This window comes from Podarcis cretensis, assembly GCF_951804945.1.
Source record: "Podarcis cretensis genome assembly, chromosome: 16".
Lineage (NCBI taxonomy): Eukaryota > Metazoa > Chordata > Lepidosauria > Squamata > Lacertidae > Podarcis > Podarcis cretensis.
In genome coordinates, this window is record NC_137186.1 from 13,113,657 (window position 1) to 13,126,055 (window position 12,399).

Below are 12,399 nucleotides of genomic sequence, written 5' to 3' on the forward strand. Positions count from 1 at the left end.
GATTTGATCCCTGGCATTTCCAGGTAAGGCTGGTAGAGACGTCGTTCCTGAAACCCTGGACAGCCACTGCTGATCAGTGTTGACTTGGCTAAAAGGACTCAGCTCCTGATATTTTTAAACTTCCTCTGGCAGCCCATTTCTGCTTGTGAACACATGCAAAAATGGGAACGCTCCCGAGGCCCGAGAACTTATAGCCAGAACGAACATACAACTCGAATTCATAGAAGAAAAGCAACGGTTAGCAAACACAACTACGTACACAACAGAAACCAATCCTAAACGCTCTGTAACACCATCCATTATTAAAACCCTAGAAACAGAAGATTTGGAGCCTAAAACACAACCAAAGAGAGAGAGAAGGATCCACACTCTCAAGAGCTGCTGGAGTCAGTGGGAAGGCTCTTCACGCTGTTCAGCAGATTGCAAACGCTTTACAGCTTGGGTAGGAAGCAAGGCCACTTGGAAGCGCTTCCTCGATGGCCTCAGCCCGCAGGCTGCCTGTGTGTTAACACTTTAAATTGGCTCAACAATGGGAGGTCTTTGGCGCTGGCAAACGCAGAAAGTGCTCTCCGGCTGGGTGGCTGCCAGGTGACGGGAAGACGCAGCCGCTTTATGACTTGGCAACCAGCCCTAGAAGGTGGAAGCAGCAGCCTTAAGCCTGCCTTTTTTGTTTTCCAGAGGCCACAGGGCAGTGGTGGCTGGGGCAAGAGGCAAAAGGAGGCACAGCAACTAACACAGATTTTCACCTTTGAGCAGGAGGTTCGTCTCCACACAAAAACACACATTCATACGCTGCCCTCTATCCTCCATCCACACAAACAAGAGGCATTATCAGAGGCCAAGAGCTCATTCCAGGCAGGAAAAGCCCTGAAGGAGGGTGTGAAGCCTGGGGAGACTTCTAAGGGACAGAAATAGAGGCTTGGAGGGGCGTATTTGGCCCCTGGGTTCCCCATTCCCTGCCCCTACGGCCATTCTTGCAAAAGAAAAGGTCTTCTCCCATGTTTGCCTGAGAAAACAACGCAATAAAAAGCTGCGCAGGATCAGGCGAATGGCCCATCCAGTCCAGCATCTTTTTCTCAGAGTGTCCAACCAGATGCTTACAGGAACCCAAGAGGAGGACCCGAGTTCAAGAGCAACTCTCCCTGCTTGCGATTCATAGCAGGAGATATTCAGGAGCACATTACCGCCCTCAACAGGGGAGGGGGAACATAGTCATCATGGCTAGTAGCCACTGATAGCATCACCATGAATTTTTCTAACCAGTCTTTCAAGCTGGTGACCGTTGCTGCATCTTCTGGAACAGTGAATTCCAGAGGTTACATATGTGCTGTATGGAGGACTTCTTTTTTGCCTGTCCTGGATCTTTTAGCTTCGTTGCATGACTCCCAAGTTCTCCATTCTGAGAGGAGGAGAAAAGTTTCTTCCAACCTACTCCCTTCACAGGGAACTACATTTCCCAGAGTTCCCTGGGAAGAGGGATTGATTGTTAAACCATCCTAGAGATTGTAGCACCGTGAAGGGGGAAGAGTGAGCCTCCTAACAATTCTCATCACCCTGAACAAACTACACTTCCCAGGATTCCTCTAACCAGGCAAGCAAGAGACATTATCACAGCTCAAGTAAGCATTCGACCCAGACAAAAGCATTTGTAGAGGTTATTGAGCAGAGCCAATGGATGAGGGGATTATGGCCTAGGGAGGAGGCGTAGGGAGTCGCACAGGCCCCAGTTGCCCCCAATAACCCCCTTCCCTGCCCAAATATATACAGTGGTACCTCGGGTTACATACGCCTCAGGTTACAGACTCTTCAGGTTACAGACTCCACTAACCCAGAAATAGTGCTTCAGGTTAAGAACTTTGCTTCAGGATCAGAACAGAAATCATGCTCCGGCGGCGCGGCGGCAGCAGGAGGCCCCATTAGCTAAAGTGGTGCTTCTGGTTAAGAACAGTTTCAGGTTAAGAACGGACCTCTGGAACAAATTAAGTACTTAACCCGAGGTACCACTGTGTTCTAGAATTTTTCCAATGGACAACTTGAAAAATAAAAATCCAGGCTCCGTGTTGGTTGAAAGATTCCTGCATTGGACTAGATGACGCTTGTGGTTCCTCCCAACTCTACAATTCTGTGACTCCCAGAAGCATTTGCCGCACTCACCCGTGGCTCTTCGTCCTCAATCAGCTGTAGTATCCCCTGGTGTCCTGCCAGTAGCTTCTCTTGGCGCCGTTTCTGGGCTTCCTCAAGCTTTGGGATGGAAGGAAGAGCAGAGTCAGTGAAGCAGGGATAACGTTAACATAGCTCTTTTTTCACCAGTTCGCTCAGACTTGCAAGCTACAGTGTTTCCTGAGGAATATAAGGCCTACCCCTCCTTGGTCATTCCTGCCTTTGATGCTTCCAGGTCGGACCCCTCTAATGCACCTACACTTGGAGATGGTCCAGAAACTTTAATGAGCTGAGGAAGCAGCGGCCAGAACTTGTGTGTCTAGGGCTGGCAGGACAAACCATTCTTAGGTCATAATTGGATTGCAATTTGTTTCTAGGCTCATTTTTATATATATAAATAATAAATGCCAGTTTTGAATGTTCTAAATTTACAACCTGGGAATCAGGGTTATCGCAGGAATTGTTTCTTTTTCTACATACACGTGTGGGATTTGTGCTCAATGTGAAGCTCTCCTTGCTTTTGCTTTGCCAAGAGTAACGCTGTTTATAGAGCTGAGCCTTTTTGGTGGTGATGCCTACTCTATGGAACAGCTTCCCAAGAAAGGCATGCTGGGGTCTCTCTTTTGCCTGCTTATAAATTGACCCTTAAGATTTTGTTACAACTGGTTTTAACTGGGGTGGGTTGTGTGGTTTTTATGTTGCTGAACAGATCACCCTCAGATTTTTTTTATGAGATAGCAGTTGTTGTTCTTGTTGTTTAGTCGTTTAGTCGTGTCCGACTCTTCGTGACCCCCTGGACCAGAGCATGCCAGGCACTCCTGTCTTCCACTGCCTCCCACAGCTTGGTCATGTTCGTAGCTTCGAGAACGCTGTCCAAAAGTGTTTATATACTGCTACCCACTGAGATAGTAGTATATAAACACTTTTATGAAAACACACACAATCAAAATAGCAATAAACACAATGTTTTTTAAAAAAATAAAACATCCGTTAAAAATGTTTTCAGGTTATGTACAATGTGTGTGTGTGTGTGTGTGTGTGTGTGTGTGTGTGTGTGTGTGTGTTAGCAATAACACTTTCTTATGTGAAAACAAATTAATGTGAAAAGTTCCCAAGCAATAAAAAAAAATTCTAACCAACACAACTGTTGTATGTTACTTGCTGTGCATGTTGAAGATGACAATAAAGGCTTACAAAAGAAACACAAACACACAAATTCACATGTAAAACAATTTCAAATCCAATATAGTACTGCACAGATAAAGAATGGGATAAAATTTTCTCCACTTAAAAGGGTCATTGAAAAATGAAGTTCTTCCCAAAGCGAGGGAGTTGCAAAGTGCAGGTGAGATTTCAAGAGTGCCATCTCGACTCAAAAGCCAGTGTGGTGTAGTGGTTAGAGTGTTGGTCTAGGACCTGGGAGATTATGGTTCAAATCCCCTACTAGACATAGCTTTGAAGTTTGGGGAAACCCAGCCAGATGGGCAGGGTATAAATAATACATTATTATTATTATTTCTATAACCAAGTGGTGTGTGTGTGTATATATAAAAATAAAATTCATTTTATTTTAATGTCCAATTTATAAAAGTAAACGGACACTGTATGCCCTTGGGCCAGTCACTGCCTCTCAGCCTAACTTACCTCACAGAGTTGTGGTAACTCCTGGTTTTACCCTCACAACATGTGGCGCCTTGAGCTCCTTGGAGGAAGGTGGGATAGAAATATAATAATAATTGAAAAATGAATAAAACTGGGAATGGGAAACTCACCCTGCGAATGGAGTTCACCGACTCGGTGATATGTCTCCTGTTTATCTCCGTCAGTTCCCTGAGGGAAGACAAAGAACCTTTTCAGGACGAGAAGATAAGGCCCTGTTTCCAAGTAAAAAAACCCCCGTCCTCTCCACACAAACAAGCACAAGACACTAGTCGTAAACCAAAGCAGAACCGGCAACCCCACCACCTCTCCAAGCAACCCAGACGGGCCTTCAAAAATGTGGCCCGACGCTTGAGGCCCAGCAGCTCCCATGCCCTTAAGGGTTTGCCCCTTAAAAATTGTGCGCTTCTGCAAACCGTAGCCAGGGGAGGCAGGTGTCCATTGGGGCTGCAATGGCAGAAGGCAGGAAGACCAATGATAAGTGGAGCCAGAGCCAATGATAGATACAGCCTAATCATCCTGGCTTTGCATCCTTTTTCCTCCCTTCTGAGGGGAGCAATGCCAAGACTAAGGAGGAGAACACAGAAAACCAATGTCACCCACTGGACTGGTCTGTAATGAAGAAGGCATGCAATGCATACAACATGGGTAGGCAAACTAAGGCCCGGGGGCCAGATCCGGCCCAATCACCTTCTAAATCTGGCCCATGGATGGTCTGGGAATCAGCGTGTTTTTACATGAGTAGAATGTGTCCTTTTATTTAAAACGCATCTCTGGGTTATTTGTGGGGCCTGCCTGGTGTTTTTACATGAGTAGAATGTGTGCTTTTATTTAAAATGCATCTCTGGGTTATTTGTGGGGATAGGAATTCGTTCATTTCCCCCCTCAAAATACAGTCCGGCCCCCCACAAGGTCTGAGGGACAGTGGACCGGCCCCCTGCTGAAAAAGTTTGCTGACCTCTGGCGTACAACATGGGGCTATCTTTGAAGGTGACTCAGAAACTACAACTAACCTAGAATGTGGCAGCTGGACTGGTGAGTGGGAGCGGCAGGGAAGATTCTTTGTTTTTTGTTTTATAATTTTTATTGGGTTTTTGATAATTTTATACATATAAAACATAACCATTTCAGACACTGAAATACAAGGTTCTTTTGAACCTTCAGACCTCCTTCCCTCCCTCCATGGCTTCCATGTTTAAGTTTAAATTTGCTGCATCTTTTACCATTATACATCTATTATATAACCATAATTGCCATAAATAATTCCACATTACAAGTGTCACTACATCCCTGCCAAAGATTTTAACTGTTTGCAGTGGTCTTTTAAATAAATTACAAATTTACTCCAGTCTTTAGAAAATTCTTTGAGATAAAGGTGCTTCGGACATATGGTTAAGATGGTGATCTAAGACAACACTAGCAGGGTTGTAAGAAGACTTGTAACGATAACTGATCTTACCTTTTTATATTTATTTAAAAACTGTGACATTTTGAATGAGTGAAACGTAAATTGGAAAATGTATAAATGCTATGATATAAAGATTAATTTTGAAAACCAAGGGGCGGGAGGGAGGGAAGTTGATAAGCTCTTAAGAGCAAAAGAAGTACAGTGGTACCTCAGGTTACATATGCTTCAGGTTACATACGCTTCAGGTTACAGACTCTACTAACCCAGAAATAGTGCTTCAGGTTAAGAACTTTGCTTCAGGATGAGAACAGAAATCGGGCTCTGGCAGCGCGGCGGCAGCAGGAGGCCCCATTAGCTAAAGTGGTGCTTCAGGTTAAGAACAGTTTCACGTTAAGAATGGACCTCTGGAATGAATTAAGTACTTAACTCGAGGTACCACTGTAAAGTGGATAATGAGGATGTGTTTAAATATTATAAAATGGAAACTGAATATTTTTTTTTTAAGATGTGATCTAAGACACCACTATGAACTTGAGGATACTGTTTCTCTCCATTTATCTCAGTTTAGGTTTAATTTTGGTTTAGATTTTTTCAAAAAAGAAGATCACGCCTGCTTTGATCTTACAGGAAAAGCAGCCCCTAGAAAGCAATCGACGGAAACCAACCCATCCCCGAGCCAATTCAACTCACACGTCCTTTTTGCTCTTCCTCTCCCGGGATTTGGCTTCTGTGATGCTGTTGTGTCGTTTCCGGTCCAGGATTTTCTGAAGCTCCTTCTTCTCTCTAACCAAAGGTTTGGGGGTGCAGGGAAGGAAAGAATGGGCCTGGGCTCAGTGGCAAAGCAGAAGGTCCCAGCTTTAATCACCGCTACTTCGAGGTAGGTCCAGAAGAGACTCCTGTCTAAAAGCCTGGAGAACCACTGCCAGTCTGTGTAGACAACACTGAGCAAGATAGACCGATGGCCTGACTTGATATAAGGCAGCTTCCTAAGTTACTGTTTGATTAGGTATTTCATTCAGAACAATGAGGACTAGAATCTTACTTTAGCAGAGCAGCAGTGAAGCACTTGCTTTGCAAGCAGAAAGCTGCAAACCCTCCGCTGGGAAAGACTCCAGTTTGAAACCCTGAACTGCTGCTGCCACTTAGCATAGACCAGAGATGGGGAGCCTTGACTCCAACTCCCATCAGCCTCAGCATGCATGTCCAGAGGTCAGGCATGATGGGAGCGGCAGTCCAACAACCTCAGGAGGATGAGAAGGTCCCCACAAGCACAGAGCTAGGTGGGACCTCAGTTTGACTCTGTCTTAAGGCAGCTTCTTATCAAAAAGGCAGGCAGCATCTGGTGGAGGCGGAACAGCCCCTGAGAGTCCCCAAGAGAGGCTGCTGCTTCCTCTCACATTTCGCCTCACGCCAGTACTCACTTTTCACTCATCTCCTTCAACTTCTTCAGCTGGGCAGCCTGGCAATCCCGGGCAATCTCTCTCAAGCGCTGCTGGGCCTGAGGCAAGGACGGGGGCAGCGGGGTGGGAGAGAAATGGGGGCAGGAATTAATATTCCTCTAAAATGGGCCCAGTGTGTGTCTGTTGTTATTATCTTCTAAAAATTGATCTACTGGTTGATTGTAAACAAAAAAACAAATCCCAGAGTGGTTGACAAAAGTAATAAAACAATGCAAGAATTAAAAACAACTGTTTTTGCTTGTTTACTTGCTTGCTTGACTTACTTACTTACATATTGCACTAGCCAAAGGCCATGGCAACATCCAAAGAAGGGTAAAAGGGGGGGGGGGGGACCAGCAGTCGCTTTATATGCAGTAAAACCATAGTCAAATCCATCCAAATTTCTTATTACACAGAATAAAAAGTAATTCTCAAAAAAAAAAAAATTTTTTTTAATGTGCAAATTAGACTCCCCATTTCAATTGGCTGCTAGCCCATCTAGTTCTTTCTTCCTAATCTTCCTAGCTGCCAGGGCATCAAGGGCCACCTTATAAGTCACAGTCATCAGTATCACTCAGCAGCCATTTCACCCTCTCTGCCCAGGTTAGATTTATTTCTTTCATGAAAAGAGATATTATTATTATTATTATTATTAGTATTAACATTTTTATACTCCCTTTATGGTACGCGGGTGGCGCTGTGGGTTAAACCACAGAGCCTAGGACTTGCTGATCAGAAGGTCGGTGGTTCAAATCCCCGCGACGGGGTGAGCTCCCGTTGCTCGGTCCCTACTCCTGCCAACCTAGCAGTACAAAAGCACATCAAAGTGCATGAAGATAAATAGGTACCGCTCCGGTGGGAAGGTAAACGGCGTTTCCATGCGCTGCTCTGGTTCGCCAGAAGCGGCTGTCATGCTGGCCACATGACCCGGAAGCTGTACGGCGGCTCCCTTGGCCAATAAAACAAGATGAGCACCGCAACCCCACAGTTGCCCACGACTGGACCTAATGGTCAGGGGTCCCTTTACCTTTACACTCCCTTCAGTGTAGGATCACAGAGCAGATTACAGCATAAAAACACAACCCTTAAAACAAAAACAATAGCTCTCACCTATGGTTTAAAAGGCCATAGACTGTTTAATTAGAAGACGAATGTTTTCACTGCCACCTAAGGATATACATATAATGAAAGGTACCAGAGGAGCATCCCTGGGGAGAGCAAACCACAAGTGGGGAGTCACAGCAGAAAAGGCCCCGTTCTCATGTTACCACTCTTCGAACCTCTTGTGGAGGAGGCACACAAAGAAGGGAGTTTTTAATGTATGACATTTATTGTGCTTTCAATATTCTGTTGGGTACGAGCAGAACCACAGGAGCACAGATTTTGACATGAGGACAAAACTTGGAATCGTTTCTTTCTTTCTTTTTTTAAAAAGGCCGAAACTAGAGCTCAGCACTACAAGACACAGAACCACCCGCTCAGACATCTCAAGGTCTTTGTGCAATTTACCTTTGTGCGCACACACAAACTTTCCCAGCAGGGACATGGTGGTTTGGGAACAGGGATGCTGAATCTCAGGGCCGCCAGGTGCTGTTGTGCTTCAGCTCCCATCATCCTCAGCCATGCTAGCTTGGGCTGAGAAGAGCCTAACAACAACACATGGACACCCACAGCACCTCCGGCTTAGAGCCCACTATTTGAAGCCCCGCCCTGCCTTTAAACACCTGGCGCAGGTGCTCTCGCTTGCAGTCCCTCTCCAGCTGGTGCTGAACCTCCCGCAGCTGCAGCAGACCTTGCATCTGGCTCTCCTGATCCAGCTCCAAAGAACTTTGAGACCTACAGGGGGAAGGAAAAGAGCCGCACGTCAGGAGGCGCAAGTTGGCAAGAAAGGGTAAAGACTGCCGAGCACAAGCTCAAGCAGAACGGGAAGCATACAGTAAAAGTCAACAGGGAATGAATAATAATAATAATAATAATAATAATAATAATAATAATAATAGATACCCCGCCCATCTCACTGAGTTTCCCCAGCCACTCTGGGCACCTCCCAATCGAGTGTTAAAAACAATACAGCATTAAATATTAAAAACTTCCCTAAACAGGGCTGCCTTCAGATGTCTTTTAAAAATAAGATAGCTGCTTATTTCCTTAACATCTGATGGGAGGGTGTTCCACAGGGTAGGCGCCACTACGGAGAAGGCCCTCTGTCTGGTTCCTTGTAACCTCGCTTCTCGCAATGGGGGAACCGCCAAAAGGCCCTTGGCGCTGGATCTCAGCGTCCAGGCTGAACAATGGGGGTGGAGATGCTCCTTCAGGTATACAGGACCGAGGCCATTTAGGGCTTTAAAGGTCAGCACCAACACTTTGAATTGTGCTTGGAAACGTACTGGGAGCCAATGCAGATCTCTCAAAACCGGTGTTATGTGGTCCCGGCGGCCACTCCCAGTCACCAGTCTAGCTGCCGCATTCTGGATTAATTGCAGTTTCCTGGTCACCTTCAAAGGTAGCCCCACGCATGCACCACTCTGCCAAGTAACCAAGCAGGTGGAAGAGAGTCGTGTGTGTGTGTGTGTGTGTGTGTGTGTGTGTGTGTGTGTGTGTGTCATATACCATCCCTCTTTTCCCTCCCAGTAAAATCCTGCCTCTTGGGTAAATTCAACAGCGGCTGCTACCTATCTAGGCAAGGGTGTGTGTGGGAGCCCTACAAGTAGGCAGAGCCAATCACAGACAGAGCAAACACATACTTCTGATTGTCCCAGGCCCAGAAAAGCACGGCTCTGAGCAGTTTTCTGCTTTTCTCATGCTTTCTAGGCAGGGGTCCAAGCAGTTTTGCCTCTGCCCTGCCGCTTTGTCCTACCCATCGACTTGTCCATTCCTCTTCTAAAGCCATCCCCAAACCAGCCTGCACTCTGCTTATTCCAATCCCCATCCCTGGACAGGGATCTGGCTGGCTCTAGCTGCACAGAGCGATAGGACTGTAGAATTGCAAGAGACCCCCGAGAAATGCCCTGCTGCTTTCCTCTGAGAAAAGTCATAGTTTATCACTGAATTGGACTAAACAGCAATTCTGCAGATTTCTGTTTTTTTTCTGTGGGGAAAGCTACAGAAAACCTCTCGGACAAGTGAAGTATGGCTGAGCCCTCTGTTAGTGTGCTGCAGCAAGACTTTCCCATAAAGGCAACTCTCCCGCTTCTAGCCACGGACGCATTAGCCCAAGCCAGTCCCTTCTCACCCTTCCTGGCTACGCAACCGGCTTTTTTCCCCCTGGGAGAACTGGGTGCTCTGCTTCTTGTTTTGGCTGCAGATCTTCTTCATGTGCTTCCGCCGGAGCTCCTTCAGCTCACGATACTGCTTCTTCAGCAGCTTCACAAAGGACTTGTGCTGGCGCAGCTCCTCCAGGGACTGGGGGGACACTTCTGGAAGATACCCCCCAAAACACCCACCCAGGCACAACAGGTTACAGAATATTGTAATCCCCGTCCAACAACAAGCTGATGAGAGAGAGCACGTGCAGCGCAAGGCAGTTCCCACCTGCCCCTGTCCACACGTTTTCAAGTTTCTCTCTGGAGTCAAAAGGACTAGGAACTTGATTCCAGAGAAAACTAAAAATGACTGTCTGTGGTTCCACCATAAGGCAGGTTTATTTTTGAAATCCACAGTAGCAGTTCAAGACTTTTCCTTCCCCCACTTGAAAATTGATGAGGGTCTTGGAAGATGGGTTAATTACCGTATTTTTCTGTGTATAAAACTAGGGGGTTTTTAAACTAAAAAATTAGGTTTGAAATTGGGGCTCATTTTATACATGGATAGTGCTGAGGGGTGTTTCCTTAATTTGGAGTCCTCAAAAATAGTCCTCTTATACATGGGGGCATCTTATACACGGAAAAATATGGCATTATACAAATAAAAAACATTCACAACTTATATTTTCACGACAATTTGTTTTCCAGCACTGGCATCAAAACCAGCATCACATTATGAGAATCTCAGATTCTAGGACAGGGTCTTGTTAGCCTGTGTGATAATTTATTTATTTGTATTTATAATTAGATTTATATTCTGCCTTTCCTCCAAGGAGCTCAAGACAGCACACACTGTTCTCCCCTTCCCTATTTTATCCTCACAATGACCCTGTGAAGTAGGTTAGGCTGAGAGAGCATGACTGGCCCAAGGTCACCCCATGAGCTTCATGGCCAAGTGGGGATTTGAAGCTGGGTCTCCCCAGTCCTAGTCCAACACTCTAACCATTATGCCACACTGGCCCTGCCTGGGCAAAATGGCCTCGGTCTCCATTAGCCGAAGAAGTAAGTCAAGCACAAGAGTCAAGGACAGAAAAAGTTCAACTGGGCTGCAACAGACAACCCTGAACGGGGCTTGTGGGCCCACAGTTTAAGAAATCAGTGATCTAGAGCAGCTGTTCCCAGTTATGGGTCCCTAGATGTTGCTGCACTACAATTCACAGTGGCCCCAACCAGCACAGAGGAATGATGGGAAATGTAGTCTAACAGATGGGAATGATGGGAAATGTAGTCTGGGGATTCAAGATTGGGAAAGGCTGGTCTAGAGGACCTTTGGATTCTATCTTCAAGGGTGTTGGCACAACAGTGTCTTCTTACCTGCAAGGATGCTGGCAATCAGATCGTCCCTTTGCACTACAGGGTTGAGAGAAGGCGAGAGAGAAAGAAATGAGAAACAGGAGTTAAAACAACGAAAGGGGCATGAGGGTATCCTTTTAGAAGTTTGTTCTTAAAACACGGGTCCAGGAAAGTATGGGGAGGTAGTGGGGCACATTCCCAGAAAATGTACCCACTGCAAGGACAGCAATTGTGGCGGCAGTAACCCCAACTGCATAAACCCCAATTGTGTTTTCCTAGAACTTATTTATTGCTAGAAGGCTGCTACTGGCAGTTTTTGGGAGCGGACAGATCAATAATATTAATATTAGTAAGAGTTTAATAATGAATATGCCGCTTACTTGCCAAAATGCCTTCTAAATGCTTTACAAGTATAAAATAGATTATAAAAGTATAGCCACACGTGATTCGTTGAACTGAGTTAATTGGCACCATGAAGAAAGCAATGGGAAGATAAGCATTATAAAGACCGTAAAAGTAAATAAATACAGAATAAATCACTTCCATCAAAACACTGAAGAGAAGCATCCACAATTAAATTGTACAACAACCCACCCAGCCTTAAAACAGTCAAAAGAGCAGGTTTAACTCAGGAGATCCAGAGAATGCTTTTCTAAGCAGGTGTGCCTTCAAGAGCCGGCGGCACGCCAATACTGATGGGACCTATTACAGCAAGGAGAGCATTTCGTGACACTGGTGCCACCGGTGGAAAAGCCCATCCCTGCATTATGACAAACCGGTGATCACCAGGCCACAGCAACACAGGGGATCTTCCCAGCATAGTTCAGGGGAATGTGTCTCCATTGTTTGTGGGGTGGGGAGGAAGCGGGGGGGGGGGAGAGAAATAAGATGCCCTGTTGCTATAAGGCTATAGGCAAAATAAAAAGAGGTAGGCAAAAAAGAAAGAAAAAAAACCCCCAGCCATTTGCAAGGAAAACCTGAAAAAATAGAGGAGGAAATATAGCTCAGTTGGTGGAGCATGAGATTTCAGAATTGTGGGCTCAAGCCCCACATTAGGCCAAAAAAAAAAATGCCTGCATGTAAACTTGTCTGTACACTAGACTAGCATATCCGAGTTCAAGGACATATTCAAGGCAAA

At 45.7% G+C, this 12,399-nt stretch overlaps 1 protein-coding gene across 2 annotated transcripts in view; it reads right to left on the bottom strand.

The window, feature by feature from the left end:
* The window catches only part of PLCB3 (phospholipase C beta 3), a 68,750-nt gene that overhangs the window by 2,307 nt on the left and 54,044 nt on the right, over positions 1–12,399 (bottom strand). For both annotated transcript variants that reach the window (XM_079957931.1, XM_079957930.1), the window contains exons 26-32: positions 11,283–11,318; positions 9,899–10,082; positions 8,391–8,502; positions 6,649–6,725; positions 5,918–6,010; positions 3,933–3,990; positions 2,155–2,241 (exon numbers count right to left, since the gene is read on the bottom strand). In XM_079957931.1, the coding sequence (XP_079814057.1) occupies positions 2,155–2,241; positions 3,933–3,990; positions 5,918–6,010; positions 6,649–6,725; positions 8,391–8,502; positions 9,899–10,082; positions 11,283–11,318 (647 nt within the window). The remainder of the gene's footprint in view (positions 1–2,154; positions 2,242–3,932; positions 3,991–5,917; positions 6,011–6,648; positions 6,726–8,390; positions 8,503–9,898; positions 10,083–11,282; positions 11,319–12,399) is intronic.